The sequence below is a fragment of the Trifolium pratense genome, linkage group LG7, assembly GCF_020283565.1.
Source record: "Trifolium pratense cultivar HEN17-A07 linkage group LG7, ARS_RC_1.1, whole genome shotgun sequence".
In the NCBI taxonomy this organism is placed as follows: Eukaryota; Viridiplantae; Streptophyta; class Magnoliopsida; order Fabales; family Fabaceae; genus Trifolium; species Trifolium pratense.
The window spans coordinates 28,600,906-28,615,586 of record NC_060065.1 but is presented as its reverse complement, the minus strand read 5'-3'; the positions used below and the strand labels follow the sequence as shown (position 1 = coordinate 28,615,586).

General features: G+C 30.7%; 2 protein-coding genes across 4 annotated transcripts in view; both read left to right on the top strand.

Moving 5' to 3' along the window:
- Positions 1-5,117: 5,117 nt before the first annotated feature.
- Positions 5,118-8,602, top strand: LOC123898124 (F-box protein PP2-A13-like). The gene is made up of 3 exons (XM_045949013.1): positions 5,118-6,085; positions 6,903-7,021; positions 8,005-8,602. The coding sequence occupies exons 1-3, from the start codon at positions 5,759-5,761 to the stop codon at positions 8,417-8,419; spliced, it is 861 nt and encodes a 286-aa protein (XP_045804969.1). The 5' UTR covers positions 5,118-5,758; the 3' UTR covers positions 8,420-8,602.
- Positions 8,603-10,513: 1,911 nt separating this feature from the next.
- LOC123895675 overlaps positions 10,514-14,681 on the top strand; it is a 30,527-nt gene continuing 26,359 nt past the window's right edge. The window contains exons 1-2 of one of the 3 annotated variants that reach the window (XM_045946142.1): positions 10,514-11,446; positions 11,711-11,756. The gene's annotated coding sequence lies outside the window, so the exon portion shown is untranslated. The remainder of the gene's footprint in view (positions 11,447-11,710; positions 11,757-14,681) is intronic. The other 2 variants (XM_045946139.1, XM_045946140.1) reach the window with 2 other exon arrangements.

The window sequence follows — 14,681 nt, the reverse complement described above, 5'->3', positions numbered from 1 at the left end:
TTTCTCTTTTATCTGCTACTTCAAGTTTTCATTCTGTCTAACCTATGTTATTCTCTCCCTACTTTAATAAACACATGTTGATGTTATCTATGTATATTGCTTTAAATTGATAGCTTTTATCAATTGGAACAGTTGTTTGAGTGATATCATATTATACAAAAAAAATGACCTAATGGAAAGCTTTTAATTGTTACAATTAATGACTGTTAGGTATAGTTAGTTATTCTCAGATGTATCTTAGTTGCAGACTTGTTAATTGGCTCTCAAGCTGCTAATGTAAATAGTAAAATTTCAAAATTTTCAGAAACAAAAAAATTGTATAATCTATGAAGTAATGGTAAAAGCAAATATTAATGTTGAAACAAGTTCTACTGGATGTTTTCCCATTATAATTTCAAGAGCAACCACTCAAAGCTGTACACATCACATTTCTCAGTCACACTATTTGTGTAAGCAAGTTCTGCAAGAAAAATGAATCACGTTAGAAAAACTAACATTGTTTTAATTCAGATTTATGGAATTCGAAGCAATGAGTCTTAGAATTTAGGTCAGGCCTAACTGAACGCTATAAAATCAAATTGTACAATTTGTACTGCTAAAGTCATATATGCATGACTTTGGTCGTAGTTTTAAGCAATGCGAGACTAAGCCGACCCGCTTAACCCAACACATTAAATGTGTCGGAGGCTAAAATCCGAAATAAAGTCGATAGGGGGAGGCCTACAATTAAGGCAGAATTTTGAACAACTTGAATAGAAAAAAGCTTACCTGGTGCAAGATATCCATAAATTCCTGTAAGTACTGTTTGATTCAACGAACTAGAATTTTGAAGTCTCGCTATGCCGAAGTCAGAAAGACAAGCTTCCATTTCTGAGTTAAACAGAACATTTTTGGTTGTCACATCTCTATGAATGATTGCTGGCTTACAATCATAATGAAAAACATTTATCTAGTAAAAACTTTCATGGTCTAAACTTCAATATGGAATAAATTTTACTTAAAAAGAACAAGATAGGGATTATATCTAGTAACTATATCTAGCCTTTCTATTCAGACTCGTAATTCAGCAATGCATAACTTCCCGCAGTTTTCAAACTATAAGTGTTAAACTCTAAATCACAGTTATTTCTCTAACTTTCATAATTACCATTTAAAGAAATAAACATCCACTAGATAACATAATAAGACATACTAAGGAATATACTTTGTGCATTACATTTACAACCCATGGAATAATTATTTTGTAGCCAGAGTCAGCATGCTTTACAAACATAGGCTGTTTTAGTCTTTTAAGCTTGGAGCTATGGAGTGAAGCATATCAGTATTACATGTTGTTGGTGATTGATCTATAGTTTGGAATTTGGAGGTATCCCCAGTTGTTAAGAATTTCTTATGGAAGATGCTTAGAGATTGTCTTCCAACAAGAAGCTTGTAACAAAAAAGGTACAAAGTCATCAAACTTGCACTAGATACAGTGAATGTAATAAGAATTCTTGGCACCTTTTTGTTACTTGTTTAGTAGCCATAGATACCTGAACTTTTTTGGGATTGTGGGATATGTAAGAACCGCATGTGTTAACTGTTCGAGGAATTTCAGATTTATTTTTTACTCTGGCTCCTCGAATGTCTCAGCTTAGGCGTTGTATAGGTGGTGTACAACTAACAACGCCTAAGTTGTGGAGGAGGTCGATGAGGTTGTTACAACAACTATTGTACAACATGCAACATTGTTTCTACATCAATGGTAATGAGCTACTTTGTGTGACAACCAAGGTGATGTGCATGCTACTCAACCAGCTTATCCTAAGAGGGTAACTCTTGGCTGATAAAGTAAAGTGTAACTAACATTGGATGCAACTTTCAGTGATGATAATTAAAGTGGGTATCATATAATGTGTAATCCAGAACGCGATGGAGGTTTTGTCAAACCTAAAACTTTGTGTTATTCCATTTTGCTTAATGTGAAATAAGGTGAAGCTTATGGATTGTTACTAGTCAATAGTCATCCATCAAGTGGATTGGGAAATTAGGATTGAACAACTTTATTTTGAAATTAATGCAAAAGTGGTGGTAGACAATTTTAATAAGTTTATTTATGAGTAGAATATTTGATTTTAAAAATGTTCTTAGGACGGGACAAAAATTAAACTTTTCTCCACCACTAACTACAAGATAATTTTTTGTCCTCTACATAAATTATCAAAAATATTAAAGTAGTCATTTATCTTCCAAATATCATATGGGACAAAATTTGTTCAATATTTTATATTTTGTCCCATATTATCTTAGACTATGTACAATGATTCAATTTTTCAACACTCACATTTTTCACTTTTTACATTCTACATCATCTTCTCTCTCTTCCATCTAAATTCAACATTCATTCAACTTTTACTCACTACGATGGTTTTGTTTAATAAAATTCATCACCATACCCCATCACTTTTATTTCATATTTTTATTTTATTTTATTGGCTTAAATGCAGTTTTGCCCCCCCTGTTTTGATTAAATCGGAATTTTACCCCCCCTGTTTTAAAACGCGGACTTTTACTCCTCCTGTTTTATAATTTGTTGGATTTTGCCCCCCCTAAAATTCTGCTTTCGAGTCACAACTTTAAAGCTTCGCACACAACTCAATTTTGATCAATAATTTACCAAAAGGATACCGAAATGACCGTAATCGAGTTATCTTTCCACATAATCAAACCCCACTGAATTTGGAGTTACAAAGAGAGATTAATTACCGTTTTAGTGAAGGTATGTCCCCTAAAATTCTGCAAAAAATCTGCTTTCGAGTCACAACTTCAAAGCTTCGCACACAACTCAATTTTGATCAATAATTTACCAAAAGGATACCGAAATGACCCTAATCGAGTTATATTTCCACATAATCAAACCCCACTGAATTTGGAGTTACAAAGAGAGATTAATTACCGTTTTAGTGAAGGTATGTCCCCCAAAATTCTGCAAAAAATCTGCTTTCGAGTCACAACTTCAAAGCTTCGCATACAACTCAATTTGGATCCATAATTTACCAAAAGGCTACCGAAATGACCGTAATCGAGTTAGCTTTCCACAGAATCAAACCCCACTAAATTTAGAGTTACAGAGAGAGATTAATTACCGTTTTAGTGAAGGTCTGTCCAATTACTAATTCTGCAGAAATCTACTTGTGATCTTCAAATTCAACATTGTCTACCGAACACATCGTAACTCCAAATTCGACGAAATTGAAATGCCAAGAAGGGTAATTTCGTTAGATTTCCATACATGTAAATAGTATTAAAAAATGAGCTACAGGGTGAGAGGAATGACGAGAATATCAGTGGTAGTTTCATACGATAATTAATTTGAACAGACCTTCACTAAAACAGTAATTAATCTCTCTCTGTAACTCCAAATTTAGTGGAGTTTGATTCTGTGGAAAACTAACTCGATTACGGTCGTTTCGGTACCAGTTTGGTGAATTATTGATCCAAATTGAGTTCTGTGCGTAGCTTTGAACTTGAGGCTCAGAAGCAGATTTTATGCAAAATTTTGGTGGGGGGGCAAAATCCAACAAATTATAAAATAGGGGGGGTAAAATTCCGCATTTTAAAATAGGGGGGGTAAAATTCCGCATTTTTCAAAATAGGGGGGGTAAAACTGCATTTAAGCCTATTTTATTTTATGTTTTTGTTTTTGTGATTATATATTAATAACAATTATCGATTTAAATTAAAATAATTAAGACTTAAATAATTTTTTTTTCTTCCTAATTTAATAATTTATTCGAATTTATTTTTTTAATTTTATATTCTTAATTAATTTTATTTTCTTGCAAGCAATAAAGACGAGATATAGGGATAGTCATTATTAAAATAAATAAAATTACAAAAAATTTAAAATGCAATACAATACACTAAGCACACAACACACTTAAAATGAAACACACATAACTTAATTAGTACAATGGACTCAACTAGCAAACAATCTATTTAATCACGAAACATTCCAAACTTTGCACATATGTGTTTGACTAGATCTGCTTGCAATTCGTGATGTACATTTGAATCACGCATCACAGATCTAGCAAGGACATTATTCGCAAATGCAGATAGCACGCCACCTCATTCGAAAATGGCTCCGGACATGCCACTAAGAGTCATTTGTGTTGAAAATTCAGGAATTTCATAAGTCCAACATTCGAAACATTTTCATTTCCCATTAAAGTAGAAGAATAATAAGAGAGTGGTTGAGATGAATAAGGCATCATTGATTCATAATATGGACGATGCTTTAGATTAGATGACATGACAGCATGATGAAATTCGGAGGAAATCCATAATTTGGTATATTTTGGGGACCTTGTTGGTTGGTAGTTTCATTTTGAATTCTATAGTTGTTGGGATTTGGGTAGTTGAAAAGGTAATTAATAGAATTTTGGGTGTTGAAATGGTTATTTTGGGGATCCATTGCACTAAAAAGATGTTTAGAGCTACAAACGAGTTTATTGAAGGCTAAATAAAAAAATTAGAAGGAAAAAATCTTTATTTTTTTTTCTGTGTCCAAAAGAACAAAATATCTATTTATAGATAAAAAAAATGATGAATTTTGGTGAAAAAATTAAAAAAAATTAATTTACTACGAAATAATTGACCCCAAACAATAAGGATGAAATAAAAATCTATAAATCACAGCAACCAATAATATATTGCCAAATGGAGGAATGAGACCTACTCCCTCCCCCATCATTTGTTGTTTCAACGTGTTAGAAGTTTTCAACCACAATTTATCCACCTAACCAATTCATCCACCCATCGTAGACATTCAATAGTTGAATAAAATTTTCAATACATTCATTGTAAGTGATTTTTTTTTTTAACGAATTCATTGTAAGTGGTTTAATAAGCCTTATATTTTGCAAATTAAACAGCTTATTAAAAACTGGAAATTTTTGCTTAAGTAAAAAATTAGATTTTTTTTTGGGTAGAAAGAAGTTTTTTTTGTCATTAGTGACTAAGAAAAGAGATTTTTTTAATCCTTAAAGAAGATAACACTTAAAAAAATTCTTCATTGCTGACGTGACAATTACACGTGTCAATAATGATATTTTTTATTTTTTGAAAGTAAACGTGGCAATAATTTATTCCTTATGACATTTCCTATTTTTCTATGTATGTACTTTTTCTTCTTCTTCTTCTTCTTCTTCTTCTCATCTCTTCCATACATTGAATGTAATTTGATCTTGCATAGATCTTAAAGAACCCAATTCAACTTGAAAACGGCGTACTTACGCGTTGTCGTTTAGAGAATATTCACGTCAACTCCATACGTGTCGTTTCCATCTCTAATTTCAATCTCATCACAACTAGGTTTTCAGGTTTGCGTTCAACATTTGGAGGTATACAATTGGTCCATTCTGTGATGAATTTCACAAATTCAGGTCCAAGTTCAATATTTTAGTTCAATTCAGATTCTGGGTCTGTGTAATTTTACATATTTACATTTTAGGGTTAAGTAGTTTGACTTGGTATGTGGTGATGAATTTGACAAATTAAGGTTCAAGAACAAGTTTTTAGTTGAATTCAGATTCTGGGTCTGTGAAATTTTAGATTTTTACATTTTAGGGTTCAAGTAGTTTGATTTGGTGTTTGGTGATGAATTTGACAAATTGAAGTTCAAGATCAAGTTTTTAGTTGAATTCATATTCTGGGTGTGTGAAATTATAGATTTTTACATTGTGGGTGTATAAAGTGATTTGGTGTAGTGTGTGTTATGGGTGCTAATTTTTCATCATGTGTATATGATGATGGGGATTCTGGTTCTATGAGGCCAAGGCTTGGGGATATACCAGAGAGTTGTGTGGCATTGGTGTTGATGTATTTGGATCCACCAGATATATGTAAGTTAGCAGGATTGAATAGAGCATTTCGTCATGCTTCTTTTGCTGATTTTGTTTGGGAATCGAAATTGCCTTTGAATTATAAGTTTATAGTGGAAAAAGCTTTTGAGGATGATATTGGTAGTTCTGTTGCTGAATTGGGGAAGAGGGATATTTATGCTAGACTTTGCAAGCATAACTTGTTTGACAATGGAACCAAGGTAACAATTTTGGTTCATTAAGCTATGTTTGATCTCACGGTGAATATTCCAGAATCATGGTGATTCACAATATTTTGCCGAAGCTCCAGACTGCAGCTTTTGGAAAATCGTAGTAGATCACCGTAATTCTGACATACCCACCATGATACTAAACATACACTAATTTAATTTCTTTAAAGATCCTTTTTATTTCTCAAATCTACTACTAATTACTATGATTTTTATTTTTGGTGTATAAAAGGGTTTTTTGAATTCTGTCAAGTGGCTACACTATTTGGATCTTTTCTAGTATTGGGAAAAACCAAAGTTCCACAGTGAAAAGAGATAAAGTCTAAAGTTTGAAAAGAGTTTATGAATAGAAACATCTTTCACCTTACAAGCTAGTTTTGCAATGATAAGTTAGGCCCAATGTAAAAACCTAATAGGTAGTTTGTGCGGTTGCAGCAGAGAATCCAAACTCAAACAGAAGCGTGTTTTATTCATATAAAAACTTCGTAATGGAAAGAAAAGTAGTGAATCTTAACCCTAGGGGTTGGTCTGGCAGTGTAGGCTTGAGACCTAGGAGTGTGCTTCTCTCTAAGTCTCAGGTAGTATCCTCACGATGCCAATTCCAGTGTTAGGTCAGCCTATACAGAGCTTTACTCTAGTTTCAATTAGGCCTCCTGTTAGTGGACGGTTGAATTGGTCTTCCGGATTAGTCTGTCCTTGTGCCGGATACCAAGTTTCCCAAAAATAATAGAGGATTTTGACTCTATTATGTCGTGACATGATTTCAAGTGCTTGATGTTTACTTGTAAAAAATGTTGCTTTTGTTTAGGAAATTTGGCTGGATAAGAGGACTGGTGGGGTTTGTATGGCAATTTCTTCCAAAGCGTTAAGGATTACAGGGATTGATGATCGTAGATATTGGAATCACATTTCAACTGAAGAGTCAAGGTGAGATTGTTTGAAGTGAACTATGTTACTTGTGCCAATATGGTAGAACTTGCTTTGTCTTAACTTTTGCTATACTTTGTTTTCATCTTTATGTGCCGAAAAACAAAACATTTTTGTTAAGCTTTTTAATTTGATGACCTTTCATGTATTTATTCCGCTGTATTGGACTCATTTTCTGGCTCTAAAAAAATTAAAATTTTATGATGAAACAATGTATAGCACAAGATGTGCCACATTTGACCAAAGCCAGAATCTAATATACAAAGTCAAACACAAATCATTACTCAATACAGCCAAAAGAACTACTGCATTTGCTGCATACAGAAGATTGAATTGTTCATGTTTTGAAACTATTTTTTACAAAGTTTATGTAATAATACCAAATCTTTTGCATGTCTTGAGTCGGATGAATATTCAAACTAAACATGGTCTAGACTTAGATCGATTAGCAAACTTTTTGAATCCAAATTCATCATTTCTTGCATATACTCACATGTGACAAAATTTGGCCATCTTTTTTTTCATGGTCTCATGGATGCTCCTACATCATTTTCCAACTTAGGTTACTGTGTATTTGGTTTTACGGTAGAGAGAGTATCAGAACTGATTTTGGCATATGTCAAACATGGTTGAATTGAAAACACATATGTCTAGTTAGTGCAATTCAAGATTGATGTTACCTCTAAACTTAAAAAATAGTTTTTTCTCTAGATTGAAAACTTGGTACTGAGTTTTAAATCCAATGCTTTTAGAGTAAAAAATTCCAAAATAGATTTCTTCAATTTAAGTTGAAACACACGCACACAGTTGGTTTTATGTTTCGACAACCTTTTGCTAGAACAAATCTGGTATTAAGATCTTCTGAAATCCATATCCCTATTTTTCTCTTAAAAAAGTTCTATTATAGTAATATTTACCATGCATTTAAAAAGTACAGGAATATGTTGGAACTTCATATAGTATACTCTTGTGTGTGTGAATAGGTTCCATACAGTTGCTTATCTTCATCAAATTTGGTGGCTTCAAGTGGAAGGAGATATAGATTTCCAATTTCCACAAGGAACATACAGTGTCTTCTTCAGACTTCACCTTGGCAGGTCATCCAAGAAGCTCGGTCGTCGAGTTTGTAAGACCGAGCACATCCATGGATGGGATATAAAACCTGCAAAGTTTCAGCTTACAACTTCTGATGGTCAACGTGCTGTATCACACACTCATTTGGATAGTCCAGGACACTGGATCCTCTACCATGTAGGAAACTTTGTTTCTAAGAATTCTAATGATTTAATGAATATCAAGTTCTCATTGACTCAAATAGATTGTACTCATACCAAAGGTGGTTTGTGTGTTGACTCTGTGCTTATATGCAATAGTAGTGATGTAAGAAAAGAAGTGTAAATTGTTTTTGTAAGTAGGAAAGCGCTGGTCACCTGAGTCGACTTAGCGTTAGTCGACTTAGCCAGTTAGCAGTCGGTCGGTTTTGGTCGCAAGGGGAGTGGAAATGATAGTTCCAAATATATCTCACAAAAAGCTTCCCAATGTAAATGTTTTGTTTCTTGGATAAGATCATGTTTCAAGTGTGACTTGTGTGTATTTTTTGATTTGTTGATATTGGGAATTGATTTTTGTGTTTTCTCAAAGAATGGAATGGTTCATGTGTTCTATAATTACTTCAGCTGAATTGCATGGATAGTTTAGGTATCCTTTACTTTCTAATAACATTTTTGACATTTGGTTTTGAAATTGTGTTTTAAATTGTTATAGAATGAAAAGAGAAGATGATGGAAGTTAACAAAAGAGAATACATTTTTAAAACAGTGGAAATAATGTTTAAATTTTATAAAAAATATATAATTTATTTTCTCTAGTGCATTTTCTAATAATTATTTTATTTGTGAAAATAAAAATAAGTTTCATTTTCAATTTTTACTTTGTATGTGGGTAACTTAACTAGAATGATGCTAATAGAACATTGGCAGAAAAAATCAGATTCAAATTGAAATGGTATGAACATATGAAGCAAGGACATGTGACACGACGCGAATACGTTATAAGATATATGCATAGAGCATCAACACAACTATATATTTATAAAGGAGAATGTTAACTTGTGCCCTTAAGGCACATGTTAAGGAAGTAAAAATAGAAATTATTAAATGCTAATTTGTGCATTTTGACTTTTGAAACATTAAATTTCTTATATCATTAAATGTTGAATTTCTATTTTGGTATATCTTATCATGTGCCCTTAGGGCACATGTTAACAAGACCCATTTATAAATGATCAAAATTGAGAATCAAAATATATACATGCGCATTTAAGTTGAACAAGTTATTATTCATTAAAAAATAATTTTAAAATAAGATACTATAGTATTTGATATTTAATTAGCAGTCTATTATCGAAAAACTAAAAAAATTGCAATCAAAATATGAAGTATTTAATCCACACATATTTAACCCTTCTGGATATATATGATTTGTGTGTCTAAAGAAAGTAGAAGCAAGAAAAAAACACTTTTGAAAAGTTGTCTAACACGTGTTGTACGAGTGTCATACAAATGTCAGATACCGATCCAAAGTGTGTGTTGAAGTCAAGAAAAAAAATATCTGGATACATGTATGAGCTGCCCGACACATATCTATGAATGTCGATCATCGAGACATGTCGGACACCGCGACACGCCTAATTATATAAGTGTTCGTGTTTCATAACTATGAACAGATATTTGAAATTTTGTTTTTAATTGTTGTAGAGAAGATGGATGTTGTGTAGTAGTTTAGTGGCTAAATTTACACAAAATAATATGAAAAAATGGGAATTTCGAAATTTGAACGTTGACCTCTCCAATAATATCGCTATTAACTATCAACTTAGCTACAACGTTATCTTCTCTTTCTTCTTTTTTTGTCAAGTAGTCTAGTGACTAGAAATTTTATCCTTAAGGTGGATAAGTGAGATGATCGGAGTTCGAATCCCGATTCCCTACATATATAATGTAATGTCCTTACCAACTGAGTTAAGCTTAAATGTTATCTTCTATGTAACAATTAAAAAACAAAAGAAATATGAGCTAATGAAAGTTTCTAAGAGGACTTTAAAAGTCGTTTGTTCTAGTCAAGTGAAAAAGAATAAAAAAATGTCAAGTTTAAATCTGAGATTAAACTTAGTTTTAAACAATAGCTAGTTGTTCCATTTGATCGATTGCATGTATACAATAGGGAAAAATATCAACTTGATTAAATAATATATAGCATGATTATGCACATTCAGTGTTTTAATATTTCAAATAGTAACAAAGTAAACCCATCAACAACGATTGTTAATTTTTTTTATCAAAAAAAAAAAAAAAAAACGATTGTTAATTTTTTGAAGCAACAAGAACAACAAAGATTATAAAATTAGATTTCAACTCATTTTGTGTATTGCCAGGCTGTAGTAATTAGTAGCATGTGTCATGTGATCTAATGTCAACGAACGAATGCTATTTTTTTTTTAAATAGATAATTGTGATTAATTAATAATATAAATCCTAAATCCTAAATCCTATAATCACTGAATTTGTGCTACAGATCTTATATATCAATGTGTGCTTTAAGATATTGGCTTCTGATTTTTGAAGTTATTAGAGGAATGATTTTGTGGCCTTAAATCTTCTCCAGCTCTCTTAATTACTTTCTACTTCTTTTAGTCAAAAAAACAAACAAAAACCAAAAATATTCTGTTGCATTCATTATTACACTTGTTGCCTCTCTTAATAGTTTCTAATTCTTTTAGTAAAAAATACCAAAAAAATTCTTTTGCATTCTTCACACTTTCTGGCTCTCTTAATACTTTCTAGCTCTTTTAGTCCAAAAAAAAAAAAACTTTTGCATTCATTACACTTGCTGCCTCTCTTAATACATTCTAGTTCTTTTAGTCAAAACTTCTTCAAAAAAAAAATGTTCTTTTAGTCAAAAACAAAAAAACAAAAAAATTCTTTTAGTCCATTTTAGACAAAAAATTGTTGCCTCTCTTAATAATTTCTAGTTATTATAGAAAAAAAAAAGTTGCATTCATCACACTTGTTGGCTCTCTTAATACTTTCTAGTTCTTTTAGTAAAAAAAATATATATTTTCCATTCATCACATTTGTTGGATCTCTTAATAGTTCTTTTTAGTCAAAAAAAAAAAACAAAAAATTTCTTTTTCATTCATCACATTTGTTGGATCTCTTAATACTTTTTAGTTCTTTTAGTAAAAAAACATTTTTTCCATTCATCACACTTGTTGGCTAATACTTACTAGTTCTTTTAGTCAAAAAAACCAAAAAAATTCTTTTACATTCATCACACTTGTTGGCTCTCTTAATACTTTCAAATCCTTTTTCATCGTGGTGCCAAGCAAGGACCTGTTAATTTCAATCCAATTTTGAAGTAATTGAGGTATGTTTTTCTCTTAATTTGTCATTAATCCATTGCATCCTTAAAGATTTTCATAAACAAATGCATGTTCAAGGACACCAATTACATTTTATTTTCTTTGTCAAGAACATCAGTTTCTTTACTAGGACCATTTTATGGACATGTTCAAGGAACCATGTCAATAAAAATGTTTAATATATCAATGATGATGATAAATGTCATATTAGAGCATGTATTACTTATTGATGTAAAGAAATTGACGTGGGCAAATTCCATCTATTCCAGGAATTATGTAGTACGTGGAATTTGTTTAATTGATTCGTCTATTCAGGTATTCTTAATTATTTTTTTTTTGACAATAGGTATTCTTAATATTAATCTTTGATAAATTAACGTATTGTCGATCATGCTTTATACATGTTCGTTTGTTTATTTGACTTCTTCGCACTATAGTTATAAGATTATATGTTTAGTCTTTGTTATTGAGCATGTATTATATGATTAATTATTAAATTAATTCTAAACAGTTAATGATCTTCATAATTTTTATAATTAAAAAAATAATTTAATTGATACCAGTTTGATTAAAACAACGCGAGAAGTAAATATGCATATGATATAGAAAATGTTCAAAAATACAGTTAACTGAACCAAATTGCATTGAACCGTATTTTAAACTAAAATATTTGATATGGTTTCAAACTGAACTACTTTTAAAAATCAATTATAGTTCAGTTTAAAACCAGTTCAGAATCGGTTAAAATTTATGATCCACTTTTATAAAAGTAATAATTTTTCTACAAATTTTTAATCAAAATCGTTTTTTCTATACATTTTTTTTATATAAAAAAAAACACAAGGATTTATGATATATATGCAAAATTATAAAATAATTACAAAGGAGTCAAAGTTGGTCTAGTGACAAATTCTTCTTATTTCAACAAAAACTGTCCATAAAAAGGCTACTATAGGTTTTGGGTTCGATTCACAGCTCATTGTAAACAAAAAAAAAATCCATAATATGGTTCTATGTTTTTCTTTTTCTCAAACCAAACAGAAATTGTTTCTCCCTAAATATAATAGATTTTATACATTTTTAAATGTATTTCTTTTTTAATATAACCTTTATTATTACTACTAATTTGCTTTTTTTTTACTAAACCACTAATATGCTTTAAAATATAAAAATCAATATTAAATTCATTTATACATGAAGGAAAATTTAATTGTAGTAACACATATCAGACAAATTTGTTACTCCAACAATCTTTATTAATACTTGTGATTTTTGTTAGTGATTAATATAAAAGGATAGAAAATAATTAATATATTAATATATATTTAAAAATTTGTTTTCCGCCCTTACTTTTATAGTGAGTTTTGGTTTTCGTCCCTGTAAAATAAAATCACTTGTTTTCATTCCTACAAAAAAACATAAGAGTTTTTTTGTCTATAATGAGCAAAATTGTGACATATTAACGCCAATATTATTACATTTTTATGTTCAAAATGGTCTATGTTATGTCTCTATATATCATGTTAAACTTATATAAGTCTATATAATGTTAAAAAAATGTCAAAATGTTGCCCTTTAAGGACTAAAAACAAAAGAAATTTTTTTGTAGGGATGAAGACAACTGATTTTATTTTACAAGGACAAAAACCAAAATTTGCTATAAAAACAGAGACTAAAAACATATTTTACCCAATTAATTATAATAGTTATTAATAAAATTTAAAAAATTTGCAACTCAGAGTCCGGGTTCTAGACCTTCATGCTATTGTTAGCAAAATTAAATCTCACATGTTGTGTATAAAAATATCTTAATTCAACAGTATAGAAAATTTTGTTTATGTTTCTGTACTTCGAGGGTTCGCAGTAAGGATGTCAACAGGACAAGGAATGTGCGGAGGAAGCTTCCCTGCTTCCCCTCCAAATATTCGTCCCCGATCCCCGTCACGATGAAATATTTGTCCCCATCCCTACCCCCACAGATTCCCACGCTGCTCGCGGAAATCCACGAATATCGAATATTAGTGATTACGGTGAAAAAAATCCTTATTGTCTTGAATGAGTCTGTCTTCTCGAGTAATCTTAACCCCAACTCATATGTTACTCAATGTGTCGCTACCAAGGCTTATTTATTTGTATTAACCATCACAATAGAAATGAAATCCTTTTCAATTCCTTGTCATGACAAATGCCAACCCTTTGGTGTGACCATCTTGTTGATGCTACAATCTTTGTAGTTCCTTTGATCAAATCCCTTTTGGTCGTCTGATCATTTCACATCCTCAACAAATACTCATTGTTTGGGGTTGGTCCCAAATAAACATGATTTCAACTTTGCTTATCCAAGTTAACTTTTTTACCATGCTAATCATGGTTTGGTAATTCTCATAATATATTCGTCTGAGAATCAACTTTCTCAGATTTGCAACATCTAGTACACAAACTCCGTCGTTACGCCTCAGAATATTATCCATTGTGATCTTTAATCTTGTCGTCCTTCTTTGAACTATCGGGTTCCTCTTATCTTGCAACAACTCGTTGTACGGACATTTTCCAAAGCCTTTTTTTAACCGTATTCCCAAGTCTTTATTAACTACAGTTAAATATATTTTTGGTCCTTATAAAATTAATGAATTTTAGTTTTCGTCCCTATACAAAAATTATATATTTTCATCTCTATAAAAATTTCTGTTACGTTTTTAGTTCCTAATGGATAAAATTTTGACATTTTTTGAACATAATATGGACTTATATATAGATTTTACCATAATATAGATACATCTTGAACAGGGACGTCTCCGGGTTTTAGGAGGCCCTGTGCAAAATATAAAAGTGGCCCTGAACATAAAAAATTTAATTTTTTTTAAAAAAAACTGTCGATTTAAATTGCGTATAATATAAAAAAAATCATTTTTATTCTTGTAAACATATAGATTATCAATATTAAACCAATTGCATCAAATCAAATGAGATAAGAAATACAAAATAATTATCTTTGTATATAACGTCAAAAAGGAACCTCATAATCTAAGTTTAAATTTTATGGAAAGATTAAAATGGACTAAAACTATATTTACGAGTATAGATAATTAATCTATTGATACTCATATGATATTATATGAACATTAACAATATATAACTATTAGTTTAGGGTCTAAAAATTAATCTATTAATAAATATCTGATATTTTATAGGTATAAATAATATATAAGTAATATTATAGGACTTCAAAATTTTGAGCTG

Bases quoted from the DNA above. Each gene is read 5' to 3' on its own strand.
- LOC123898124 (XM_045949013.1), top strand. From the start codon at position 5,759: ATGGGTGCTAATTTTTCATCATGTGTATATGATGATGGGGATTCTGGT. The intron at 6,086-6,902 runs GTAACAATTTTG...GCTTTTGTTTAG, and splicing joins TGTTTGACAATGGAACCAAG to GAAATTTGGCTGGATAAGAG. The intron at 7,022-8,004 runs GTGAGATTGTTT...GTGTGTGAATAG, and splicing joins ATTTCAACTGAAGAGTCAAG to GTTCCATACAGTTGCTTATC.